The sequence below is a fragment of the Solanum lycopersicum genome, chromosome 6 (assembly GCF_036512215.1).
Source record: "Solanum lycopersicum chromosome 6, SLM_r2.1".
NCBI lineage: Eukaryota > Viridiplantae > Streptophyta > Magnoliopsida > Solanales > Solanaceae > Solanum > Solanum lycopersicum.
Window position 1 is genome coordinate 27,178,648 of NC_090805.1, and position 14,184 is coordinate 27,192,831.

At 33.6% G+C, this 14,184-nt stretch overlaps 2 protein-coding genes across 2 annotated transcripts; both read left to right on the plus strand.

Annotated features, from left to right (window-relative positions):
* Window positions 1-743: 743 nt before the first annotated feature.
* LOC138349309 (uncharacterized) lies at window positions 744-1,862 on the plus strand. Its single transcript, XM_069299630.1, has one exon. The coding sequence runs from the start codon at window positions 744-746 to the stop codon at window positions 1,860-1,862; it is 1,119 nt and encodes a 372-aa protein (XP_069155731.1).
* Window positions 1,863-4,469: 2,607 nt separating this feature from the next.
* On the plus strand, window positions 4,470-5,078 carry LOC138349310 (secreted RxLR effector protein 161-like). The gene has a single exon (XM_069299631.1). The coding sequence runs from the start codon at window positions 4,470-4,472 to the stop codon at window positions 5,076-5,078; it is 609 nt and encodes a 202-aa protein (XP_069155732.1).
* Window positions 5,079-14,184: the final 9,106 nt, after the last annotated feature.

Below are 14,184 nucleotides of genomic sequence, written 5' to 3' on the forward strand. Positions count from 1 at the left end.
CTGTTATATTCTTGTTTGTGTGTAAAGGGACTTGGTCCATTGACTAATAGTGCATGCATAGATTCTAACAAGTGGTATCTGAGCAGACACTTTCTATCTGGTTAACACCAGAGAGTGACATCTGTTCTAGAATGGCTGCTCCACTTAATCTAGAAGAGGGTCAGTCTTCAACTAGACCTCTTTGTTTCAATGGACACTTTACAGTTGGTGGAAATTCAGAATGCATGATTTTTTTTATGGCTGAAGACAGTGAGCTATGGGACATTGTCTTAGATGGACCATTTATTCCAATGATTGAAGATAAAGATGGAGAAAAAACTAGGCTTGTTCCTAAGCCTAGACAAAAATATGATGAAGCTGATAGGAAGAAGATCGAAAAAGGTTACAAAGCAAAGACACTTCTTGTTACTGGGATAGGGCCAGATGAGTTCAATCATGTCTCAGCCTGTGAGTCTGCAAAAGAGATCTGAGATTGCTTAAAAACAGCTCATGAGGGAACTGAACAAGTAAAAGAGGCAAAGATTGATATGCTCACTTCTTTGTATGAAAATTTCAAAATGAGAGAAGGTGAAACTATTCATGAAATGTTCACTAAATTGTCATCCATCACAAATGAGTTAAGAAGCCTTGGAGAACCAATCAGTATGAGCAAGTAAGTTAGGAAAGTGCTTCGAATCCTTTCCAAATCTTGGGAAAGTAAGGTTGATGCTATTACTGAAACAAAAGATCTGAAAGTGTTAACAATGGATGCTCTCATTGGAAATCTAAAAACTCATGAGATGAATCGAAATCATGATCAGTCAAAGAAGGAAGTCAAGAAAGATAACTCTTTGATGATGAAATACAAATCTGAAGAGGACTCCAGTGATGATGATATGGCTTATCTCATCAATAGATTTAAGAAGATTGCGAGAAAGAACAAAGGTTTTAAAAAGGGAGCAAATGTTCCTCGAACTGCCACTCAAAATGATACATGTTACAAGTGTGGAAAAGTTGAGACCTTTATAAGAGATTGTCCTTTACTCAAAGCTGAAAACAAAGAATATCAAAAATCAAAAAGTGATAAAGAGAAGAGAAGAGACCTGGTACTCAATAAAAATGATCGAAAAGCTGCTGCTGATTATGTGGTCAAAAAGGCTCTTGCTGCATGGGGAGACTCCTCAAGTGACTCAGAAGATCCTGATGAACCAAATGATGTGTTAATGGTGGTGGTTCATGAAGAGGAAACCATATTCAATGAGATGTTTGCATTCATGGATCATTCAGAAAATGAAGAAGAGGAGGACAAGGTAACTCTTCTTGATATGAAACATGATCTGAATACTTATTCTCTTAAAAAATTGAGAACATTAGCAAATGTTATGATTGATTCAGTAATCGAGTTAACTTCTGAAGGAGATATTATGAATGCTGAGCTTGAAAGTTTAAATGAAAACAAAGATAAAATGGAAGAGAAAATGTTGAAAATGGAAGATAAAATGGTTACTTTGGAATCTGACAAGACTAAACTTAAAAAACAGTTGCATCAAATAAATAAAGAAGTTGAAAAGCAAAAGGGGAAGTCTAATGGTTTACAAGTTGAGATTGAAGAAAAACTGAAAACCTCTGAGATAAATCTTGGGTTGGCTTTGGAGAAGAGCAACAACTTAGAAAGAGATATTTTCAAACTTAAAGATGAACTTGAAAAATCTCTTAAGTGGACAAAATCTTCTAAGCTGCTGTCTAATGTAACAAATCAGAGTAATTTCAATAAGAAAGGTCAAGGAAATTTGAATATTACTCCTCCTTTTAATCCTCACAGCAAATATTTTTTGTGTCTGGCAATTTGCTTTGCCTTCATTGTAGTAAAAATGGGCATTTAAAAGAAGAGTGTACTGCCTGGAGAAAGTCTCATGAAAGAATCTCTAAGTATACAGAGAAGCAAAGAGTATCAAAAGAGAGACATGGTCCCATAAAACAATTCTCAACTAAAAGGTTTTCAAAGAAAGGATCTGATTTTGCTCCAAAATCATTTGTCAAAAGGAATACAAAACTACCCCATTGGACTAGAAACAATCTGATCACTCCCTTGTTTGCTTTCTGGGAACTCAAATTGAAATTGGTTCCCAAGACTAACAAGTGATTCGCGCTGCAGGTGAGTGAGAGGATCAACAATCAATGTTGGTATATGGACAGTGGATGCTCAAAACATATGACTGATGATATCAAAAAATTTCTCTCACTCAAGACACTTCAGGGAGGAGGTGTCTCTTTTGGTGATGGAAAGAAGGGGTATATTTTGGGAGTTGGTAAAGTGGGAAAATCACTTGGAGAATCAATTAATAATGTGTATCATGTCAGTGAATTGAAGTATAGTCTTTTGAGTGTATCTCAAATCTGTGATAAGGGAAATGAAGTGAAATTTACTTCTGAGAAGTGCACTGTAGTTAATCTAACTACAAAGAAAGTGATTCTTACTGTCTTTAGAAGTAAAAACATATATGTGGCTAACTTAGAAACGTCTTATGGAGATGATCTGACATGAGCATTAGTGCTCAAAATGAAAATGCTGATCTGTGGCATCGAAGACTAGGGCATGTGAGCTCATATTTATTGAATAAACTGATTTCTAAGGACATGGTCCAACGTTTGCCAAAGTTGAAATTTTATGAAAACAAAATTTGTGAAGCTTGCGTTAAAGGAAAATAAATCAGATCATTCTTCAAGTCAAAGAAGCAAGTAACGTCATCAAGAGTATTGGAGCTGCTACACATGGATTTATGTGGACCTTTGAAGGTTCAAAGTAGAAATGGAAAGAAATACATTCAAGTGATAGTTGATGACTATTCAAGGTACACATGGACAAGATTCCTAAGATCAAAAGCAGAAAACACCTGAAGAATTGTTAGTGTTTTTCAAAATGATTCGAACAAAGTTGAATCAAGTGATTGCTGGAATTAGGTCTGATCATGGATTGAGTTTGAAAAACTCAAAAATTGATCAATTCTGCATAGAAAATGGTACCAGTCACAATTTTTCTGCTCCAAGAACTCCTCAACAAAATGGAGTAGTGAAATGGAAAAACAGAACATTGGTAAACATTGCAAGGACCATAATTATTGAGTCAAATCTTCCTCAAATTTTTTGGGCTGAAGCAGTCAACACAGCATGTCATGTTACTAACAGATGTTTGATAAGGTCTTTATTGAATAAGACTCCCTATGAGTTGCTCAACAATAGAAAAGCTATGTTAAATTATCTTAGGGCATTTGGTTGCAAATTTTATGTGTTGAAATATGGAAAAGATGATCTGGGAAAATTTGATCCTAGAAGTGATGAAGGATTGTTTGTTGGATAGTCTTCATCAAGTAAAGCATAAAGAGTTTTCAACAAAAGAACTCAATGTATTGAAGAAAATATTCATGTTGTGTTTGATGAAGATGGAAGTTTGAAAAGTGATGCATCAAATGATGAAGATGAGTTGATTAAGCTGTTTAATTCACAGAAAATTGAAGAAAGTGAAGGTGGTGCAAATGATCAGTTGAGGAATGACAATGATAATGATAATCATAGTCTATCTGAAAAGATTGATGAAGTTGAAAAATGTGATGAGGGACCTGGTACCATTCTGAACTCCAGTCAGAATACCTCAAACTCTCCAGAAAAATGATGAGTACCTTGAAGAAGAAGAGCATATTGATCAGCTGAACCAGTCGACTTTGAGACCAGGATGGAAACATTGTTCATCACATCCACTTGATAATCTTATCTCACCCTTGAATTTTGGAATTCATACTAGATAAAAAAAATAAGGAATCTAGTTGCATTTTTAGCATTTATATCATCTATTGAGCCTAAGAATGTGAATAAGGCATTAGGTGATGCAGATTGGATCAATTCGATGCAAGGACTTCATCAGTTTGAAAGAAGTAAGGTGTGGTATCTGGTTTCTCAACCTGTTGGCAGAACAGTGATAGGAACCAGATGGGTTTTCAGAAACAAGCTTGATGAAAATGGTGTGATTACTAGAAACAATCCATATTAGTTGTTCAAGGATACAATCAGGAGGAAGGAATAGACTATGATCAAACTTTTACTCCTGTTGTAAGGATGGAGGCTATCAGAATTCTAATAGATTTTGCAGCATTCATGGGATTCAAGCTGTATCAAATGGATGTCAAAAGTGCATTTCTAAATGGAGACTTGAAAAAGGAGGTGTTTGTTCAACAACCACCTGGGTTTGAGGATGCTGAGCTACCAGAACGTGTGTTCAGATTGAATAAGGCTCTATATGGTTTAAAACAAGCCCCTAGAGCTTGGTATGAAAGGTTGTCAAAGTTTCTGTTGAAAATGGGTTCAAAAGATGAAAAATAGACAATACCTTGTTCTTATTAAAAAGAGAACATGAATTGCTTATTATTCAGGTGTATGTGGATGACATAATTTTTGGAGCTACATCAGAGCATTTGTGTGAAAAATTTTCATCATTAATGGAAAAGGAATTTGAGATGAGCATGATGGGTGCATTGACCTTCTTTCTGGGGCCACAAATCAAGCAATCATCAAATGGAATCTCAATCAGTCAGTTTAAGTACATTAAGGAGCTGTTGAATAAATTCAATATGTTTGATTCTAAACCTATTGATACTCCTATGGGAACAAACCCCAAGCTTATAACAGATGAATCTGATTCTCTTGTGAATCAAACCATGTATAGGAGAATCATTGGATCCTTGTTGTATCTGACTACTAGCAGACATGATATTGTATATAGTGTTGGAATGTGTGCTAGATTCCAAACATGTCCTCGTGATTCACATTTGAAGGCTGCAAAACGTATTTTAAGATATTTGAAGAAGACAGGGGACCTGGTCCTTTTCTATCTAGCAGGTGACACTTTTGATCTTGTTGGTTTTGCAGATGCTGATTTTGCTGGTTATCAAGTTGACAGAAAGAGTACTTCTGGATTGGCCCATTTCCTTGGATCTTCACTCATTTCTCGGGGAACTAAGAAACAGAATTCTGTAGCTCTTTCAATAGTTGAAGATGAATATGTAGCAGTTGTTGCATGCTGTTCACAATTGTTATGGATCAAGTAACATTTAGAGGATTTTGGTGTAATCATCAAGGTCATTCCCCTTATGTGCGACAATACTAGTGCAGTTAGTATGGGAAAGAATCCAGTTCAACACAAGAGAACTAAGAACATTGATGTTAGACATCATTTTCTAAGAGACAATGTTGAAAAGGGAAATATTGTGCTTACATATTGTCCAACGGAGGAACAAATTGCAGATATCTTCACCAAGGCTCTTAGCAAAGATCAATTTGAGAGTAATATGTTGAAGTTAGGCATGATGACTTTGCACTGATTTCCATATATTCAATAGTTGTATTCTTTTGATGGCTAAACTTGCAGTGCAGGTATCCTTTGTGTCAATAATATATTATCTGAGTTAGATCATTTTTGGTATCTATTGTAGGTATACATTCAGGAAGGACTAGCAAAGCAAAGTCATGGCTAGAACAGTTGAGGAATGATGATAAAGTTGTGCTACAGGACCTGGTCCCAGTAGAGGTTAGCATTTGTACATTAATTTTAAACTAAAAAAAAGTGATCGTTGATAAAGTCACGTGTCAGTCATTGGTCATTCTGACCGTTAGTCCCATCACCTACTTTTCAAGCGACGCGTCAAATCAAGGGACCTGGCACCGTTTCAACTCTTTTTAAACTCTTCTTCTTTCCTTTTTAATTCGTAATCCGTCTTGAAACATTCCTTTGCTATAAAAGAAAAGGGAAGAAGAGAAAAGACGAAATCTGTTTTTATCCTTTTTTCTTTTTCTTCAAAACTGTTACTCTTTTCTTCTTCTTGACAAAATATCTGATCCTTCATCTGCCTCTAAGAAAATGCTTACAGCCCTTAGTGAGATTGAACCTATTGCTTTCTATTCTCCTTCAGCAGTAGGGTCTAGGTCTAACATTCTGTCAAGTTTTCCCAAGATATTCCCGAAAATCCATTTCACTCCATAGATCTGAACAGCTCAAGTGTTCCTACAAGACCTGGTCCTCATCATGAAATGCTTTCAGATGCTTTGTTTGAAGGATATTTGCCAAGGAACAAATCCTCTGAGTCAAACATTCTTGCTGCAAGTGAAGAGTTGGTGATTGAAACTCTTGCTATGATGAGAGAGGAAGTCAGGGTCAAAAAAAATGAACCTTTTCAAGGTTAAGAGATCAGAGAGACTCAACCTATTTTTGATAAAACTCCAGACTTTGGGAGGTATCCATCTTCTAACTCCTCTGATTCAGCTAGTGATGATGAATCTATTCAGTGGAAGGTTGAAAGGAGAGATGTTAGTGTATCAAAAAAGAGAAAAGAAAAGGTGGTGGAAGAAGTGCCTAGAAGGAGACCTACTACTAGATCTGATGCTTTGAAAGCCAGTTCAAGGTCTACAGCAGAAATCAGGAGTGCTAAAACATTCAAAGTGTCAAATTTCAAAATGCCTGAGTCTGGTGTCATAGAGGTGTCTACTGAAGAGACAGAAAAGAGGCACAGGAAGAAGAAATCAGGAAAGACAAAGTCAAGAGACACCAAAAAAGCTGAGAAAACAAAATCTACCAAGGAGAGTTCTAAAGGAAAAAAGGAAAAGTTCACAGGGACCTGGTACCCAAAGAAAAGTTGAAGAGGAGGTCAACAAACAAGAAACTGTTGACAATTTAAGAAAGCAGTCTGTACTGGCTGGGAGGGTTTTTGACATGGGAATAATCAACCTTCCTAGAATGACTCACTTCATGACATGGTGGAGATTCAGACATGGATACATCTCTTCAACAAAAAATCTTCCATTCTTCATGAAGAGGAAGTGCGCGAATTTTACTACAACATTCAATTTCAAGAAGATGGAAGTGTCCATACCAGAGTGAATGATATTACAGTGAATCTGGATGAGTTTCTGTTGGGGAAAATTCTTAAGGTACCTCGAGATGGTACCAGGTCTGTGATTGGGAAAACATGTTCAGTTGAGTTTGTAACATTAGTCTCGAAGCTTCCCCCAACAAAGTGTACAGGGGTGTTTAAGAAGGTGATGAAAAGTAAGTATCAATCAGTCTTTGAGTTTGTCAACAAAACTCTACTTCCTCGAACTTAAAAGAGGACCTCAACTACTTTTGATGATTTGTATATGATGGAGTTGTTGTGCAAATTTGAACCTCTAAATCTTCCAGGAATCATGCTTGAACACATGTACAAGACTGTCATTGAGCGGAAAGAAATATATGGAATGGGATATGGATACTTTCTCACTGAAGTATTCAAATACTTTAACATTCCACTTAGTGTTGGCAAGGTTGGTACAGTGAAACAAGATTTTTCAAAAAATACTCTGGTTGAGTGTGAGTGCATTGAAGGGAAAGGAAATCCCAAGAGCAAAATGGCTTAACTCATAGAAGACCAGGACCAACTCAAGCATGAAGTTGAAGAATTAACTATGCGACTGAGTGGAAAGATGCTTAAATCGCTATTCTCAAAGCTGAGCTGCTCACTGCACAGACAGAGGGACCTGATACTGCTGTGGTTCAAGCCCTAGAAAGGGAAAATACAGAGCTGAGGGCCAAGGTTATTGCTTTGCAAGAAAAATCAATAAAGGATAATGATGTTGCAAATGATAGACTCACTCTCATTATTCAGTCCCTTTCTCATCAGCCTCCCCCTTCTTAGTCTGTTCCAACATTTTTCTTTGTCTTCCTTGTGTGGCTTGTCTTTTCGTCATTGTATTCTCAGTTTGCTATTAATGTATTAAATGTTTATCTTGAAATGCTATTTATATTATTTCCCTGGTGTTCTGGCTACTATCTCTTGTGAATGTTATCCTTTGTGTTTGATTGCTATAAGGCTTTGGTCTTCTCTGATATTATTGTTGATATTATTGGTTTACTGTATCTCTTTTTTATGATGCCAAAAGGGGGAAATTTAACTGATAAGTTGTAGCTGGACATGTTTGTGAGGGGGAATACAGTGAAAGGGAAAAAAATTTATTTCAGGTTGGTGGACAAGTAATTCAAAGGGAACTTGTTATGAAGCTGGAGTGGTGTCTGGAGTATTGTTTGTCATCATCAAAAAGGGAAAAAATGTTATTTGTAGTTTTGATGATGTGACAAACTCAAGGACCTTGTAAAGGTACCAGGTTCTCAACATGAGCTTTGATGATGTGACAAACTCAAGGACCTTGTAAAGGTACCAAGTTCTCAACATAATAGCTTGTTGACTGCCAGCTGGAAAAGGTACAGAAAATGGGTGCACACTTCTCAACGGCGTCAGAAAAGTCAGACCTTTCTAACCAATGACATGAGTTTAAGGAAAGGGACTTGTCTATACAATGTCACTTTTCTTAACATCATTCCTCAGTTTTTAGCAACATGAAAAAACACTCTCAAGAACTTTTGCAAAGGCTATAGGAAATCAAAGTGAAGAATTATTCTGTAACAATTGAAAACTCAGACGCATATTGTGTAGTTGTTTGAGAATATATTCTTTTGGTCTTACATTGTAAACTGTTCCTAAATATATAAAGGAATAAGTGTGGTGGGTGTTGAAATTCTAAGTTGTCTAGAGTGATAGCTTAGTGGGTAGAATAACTTCTACTTAGGATTATCAAGCAATAGAGTTATTGCTTGATCGTGAGATTAAAAACTTTTTCTCACATTTGTGTAACTGGTTTTACTTTGTTTGCGAAGGTTAATGAAACAGTTGTTTAAATCCTGTGAGACAGGTCGTGGTTTTACTCCCTTAAACAAGGAGGTTTCCACGTAAAATTCCTGTGTTGTTAAACTGCATTTACTTTCTGTTACATTCTTGTTTGTATGTCAAGGGACCTGGTACATTGACTCATAGTGAACTTATAGATTCTAACACAAGTCCCACTTTTTCTAACAATTGTTTTGTGGGTTCGATCGAAGACTTACTGATTTCGATATTAAATCATCAAACACATCTTTGAAATCAGTTTATTTCATCGAACAAAGAAAACTTCAGGTAGAATTGATTTTAAGTATTTAATTTATATAAATCATTATGTTCCGTTCAAACTATATGTAACACACAAAAAAAAGTGTGTACATACATATACAATTATGTATTATAAAACTATATTAACTTTAATTAAGTCTTGAATTTTTCTCTACCCGATCCCTATCAATTCTACTGCTTGTTGGTAGGTTGACGTCCTCTAAAGACACGTTTCAATGAATGCATGGCTCTATATTTTGTCCTATCCATCACAATTTTCACCCTGCCAGGACCACTTCCTTATATGTTAGCATATATAGTAACACAAGTTCGCATATTGAATAGTATGAACAAAAAACGTTTAAGTGTTAAAAAAAGATAAAAAAGAAATGGCAGTTTGTACTAGTAATAAAATTGGGAAGATAAAGTTAGTACAATATATTGACGGTTTGTACTATTTGACTGCAATAGTGAATGTGAACTATCTCAAATGTATAAGGGTTCCCCTCATCATCATGTATACATTACACTCTCTGTCCCAAAATACTGATCACATTTTATGTTTGAATTTCCAAGAGTAAAGATTATGTAAACTTTACAAGTACTTTTTGTATGATTTGAATATTCAAATTTGAATTAATTTAATTCAATTTAGTTTTAGACATTCATTAAATTGATTCTCAAAAAGAAAAATGACACTACTATTTTAAAACGGAGGGAGTATAACTAGTGTTATACTATTGTATTTGCCAATGTGATATTAATGTTTGTCAGTATCTTTTTATATTTTGTGGTGCCTATGATCTTAATCTAGATACATCAATTGGGTGATCCATACACATCTAGCCAACAAAAGAATTTCCAAGATTTTATATGATCCAATGAAGCTTATAAAATGGGAACATTTTAACCCTATTCTCACCCTTCATGCGATTGATTGTCCTTTGAAAGAAAGTTTTGAAGAGCCACCGCAAATTGAGAGCATAAAATAACATGGAGATTGAAGCATTTCAATCTCTATTATAAGCTAATCTTTATATTTGATATCCATCTAGTGTTCTGTACACTATTCCTATTTTACACCACCAATTAATCTTTTGTTGGAATAAACACCCCCTAACAAACTAAAGGCGACTCCACACCCCTACTAAAAGTCAAACCTGAAACTTCAAGTTAAGAATTACACGATACTATTTACATACAATCAAGTCTTATTAGTCGATTATCGCCTTCCTTTTTAAAAAAATAAATATAAAAATTGGGGATAAAAAAAGGAAAATGAGAAGAAGATTACAAAATAGAAAATTTATTTTTTACTTACTTACAACCGCTGTTTTTAAACTATCATACTATTATTTTCCTCATTTAGATAAGTATTAGGAGTTGAAGTTTTGACCAAAGGTCTAATCAAGAAACTATATTAACTAATTACAACGTCCAATGTATATAATTTATATATATGATTCGTCAAATCGTTTTACTAGTATGAACTTGAACCTCCCTTTTAGGGAGGAGATAAGATTAAGGGTAGATAATATATTCGTTTTTTCGAACTTTACTTTGTCAGTTATCTTGTCTTTTGTTGTGGCAATGTTATCACATTACTCCTATATTAGATAAGAGATGAAAACTTTATCAATTCTAACAAAAAGTAACTTCCTTTCATACCATTTTTTTCTTTGCTCGTCTTATCAACAACATGATAGTGCAATATTATTATTTTTTATAGTCAAAGACCACGAATTTTTGCAAAGCCAATATTTTTAGTTTCATGAATTAATTAAACATAATATGAGTTTACTTCTATGCATGGTTAGATTAGATACATTTAAGCCAAAAACAATGCATATGCTTAATTAATGGGGCGGTTGTTTATGCATGCGAATTTTGCTTTGCATTCTTGTTTGACTCAATCAAATCATAATTGATCTTCGGTCAACACATATATAAGATAAATACATGTAATCAATCATAAGAATTGAAATTTATAACCCAAAAATAAAGATGTTTTCCCATTACGAATGCTAATAGAATAAAAATATCAAATACTGTCAATCTATATGAGTTAAATCTAAACTTAAACGGACATAACTATTATGAGGTCATAATTGAAATGCTAAAGAAAAAGACGTTAATTACTTTTTTTTTAATTTTTTAGTGGGAACTCATAATTAATCCATCATACAAGTAATTAATTAAAGTAATTGTAGTATGAACAGAGGTCAATATAAAGGTCTAGAGTGTTTTATAGATTATGGCACTTTGATTGTAATGAACCAAAATTTCTACACGTTTTTAGTTTATGTCCCACTAACACGTTTTTGCTGGTACGACCAGGGCACTGCCACTGCCCACATTACCCATTAGACATCTTATACGTATAGCATTCGGTATGTTCCTAACACACTTTTCGTTTTAGTTCGTCTACGAAATTTCACTTTTTTATGACTAAAACTGTCATTTTAATGAAATGATGTAATGTATAATCAGACAAATAATTAAAGAAAATTTTGGATGTTTTCTTTTAAAATAAGTTATGTCAAATGAAACGTGACACATAAAGGGGAATGGAGGGAGTACTTGTGATCTGTGACTATGCTTCCCACTTAGAGTTTGGTTCTGTAACAACATTGACTCAAATGAAAGCAACAATAATGAGGAAGTAGGACTCTGGAAATTCCTTAAATTAGATCAATTCCAAATGTGCGCTGACTTATTCAGCTTCCTTCTTATAATTAGATTTCCATATGTTTTTGGTAAATTTCTAGTATTATATTTTCTAACTAATTTGGGCATCCTCTGTTTGTACGTACTTGGGGTGATACCATACCTATTTATTGCAATAGAACGATAACTAAAGTAAGACATTCTGATCATTGTACCATTCTTATCTTTATGGTTAATTCTAATGGTTCAAAATTCCATGTAACATTATAAAGATGTCACTACGAACCATACTTGTGAAAGATTGATAAGTATTTTTTTATTTTTAATTAGAGATGTCTAGTTCGAATGGGTATAAAATCTCCTTTGATGGGGAATGGTTCTCCACCCCCCCCCCCCACATTGGGACTTTTCTATGCGAATTTAATTGAACTTCAATATGAATACTAGACATCAAATGTAAAACAAATTAAAAGCTGAGATAACACTCAAAAGGCAACAAGAAAAAGAGTAAATGGTTATTTAAAACAAAAAAGAAACGTGATACGTACATTTGATCTTCTACTAGCTAGAATCTTTGTCTATTAAATAAAATGATGTTATATTATTTTTTCTGTCTCCAATTATGTGACATATTCGAAAAGAATATCATCTTTCTTTATTCATTACTAACATCATCCTCTTTGTGTCCTTGCTTTATCTCACTTAACACTTTTTGATAATAAAAGTCCATAAAAGTAAGCACTAAAGTGACTTTGATAAAGATAATTTAATAACACAACAAAAGCTTTTCTTATTTCTTAAACTTTATTTCTGATCAAAACGATATCACCTAAATTAAGACATGCGAAAATATTATAAAATTTGTAAGGTTGTTAAAAGAGTGTGAACTAATAGAATGCTATATTAAGAAATGTTGATTAGTAATTAGCAGACAAAAAACAAAAAGAATCTAGAGAAGATTAAAAGGGGTTATGAATCATGAAAAAAGGGATAAATGAGGATCCTTTGCTTTCTAAGTAAGTGATAAGTGAAGAAGTAATATCAGATGGTATTCTTAAAAGTGGTGGCTTTCGGTGAGACGTGCCGCTAAAAGAATTGGACATTCCTTATTAATTACTCCAAATTCCTCCCCATTTTTCATTTCCTATGGGCAGAGCTTAAAACTATCGAAAAAGTTTGCCAATTTTTTTCGTTAAAAAAATTATATTATATATTTAAAATGAAAAAAGTAGTAGCAAATTTTTAAATATTTATAATAGGTGTTATTGGCTTCCTCATATACTAACTCTTTTATAATTTGAATTTTTTTAATAAAAATTTTGACTCGACCAAACGTCAATCTTTTTTTCTAAATTGCAACCGTCCAAAAGTTGCTTTTGTCGCTGGCCTTACGACTTGAGTGACCTACAAAAAATCCTCCATCATCCCTTATATGAACGTCCTGCCAAATTCTCTAAACTCATGCAACTGTACATTAACTGTTCATCAACAGTTCCTCTATATGGATATTTTGGATTATGAATTATATACTTTTCATTTTTATAATGGATTCGGATTGGTTATCAGATTTAATTATATTCGTAGTCGTATCTCTATTACACCTGAAATTGCACGTCATAAGTGATAAGGTAACTTGAATCCTTGTTAGTTGTAGAAAGTTATACATTCTAAAAAATAAATTATTAGTTGAATCGAAGATGTGAATTATTGTGGTCTGCAAACTTGAAAGGCTCAAAAGTCAAAAGTGAAAATCTGGAGTATCCAAACTAATTAATCCAAAGTTTTAAAAAATCAATTGCCATAAAATACAATCTTAATTTGTTAGTAATTTCTTCTATCTAAAAAATAAAAATTCAAATCTATTTTTTAACATTAAATCCGTACGGCCTGAACACCCTGCCCTCCCTACCGTTGAATATAAAACGCTACTCTATACATACTACCTAACAATTTCTCATTTTGTCCCAATTTATGGGAATATGTACATTATTATTTTCTCTGTTAAAAGGAAAAATATTCCCTTCTTTTATTTTTTTTGTTTAAAAAATAACAATTCATTCGATTTTGTGTGAAATTTAGGGAAGTAAGTTCTTTTTCTATATAAAAAAAAATCTTATAGTCTTGATTAAAATTAAATATACTTAGAAGATAATAAAATAATCAATTAATTTTGTGATCTTAAAATACGATATGAAAAATTAAAACTAAAGAGATATAAAAAAACATTTCTTTTTAAATGGACTAAACATGAACATAATACAAACAAATTAAAACAGAAGAATATGATTTATAACCGTATACATGTTTTAGACTTATTAAAGAACATAGTTTTTGTTTTTTTGCGAACTCTATTCCCAATTGAGTTGAAGTGCATTGCATATATTGCAATTGCAAGTGAGGAAAAGTAAAATTCAACACAAAATCATATAGTTGACAAAATAATTTTTCAAATGGTGACTTAGTGGGATGGCTACCCAACATCCAAACAAGAGTCCCTATAAAACCCCCCTTTCATTCCTCCGCTTAAAATCAC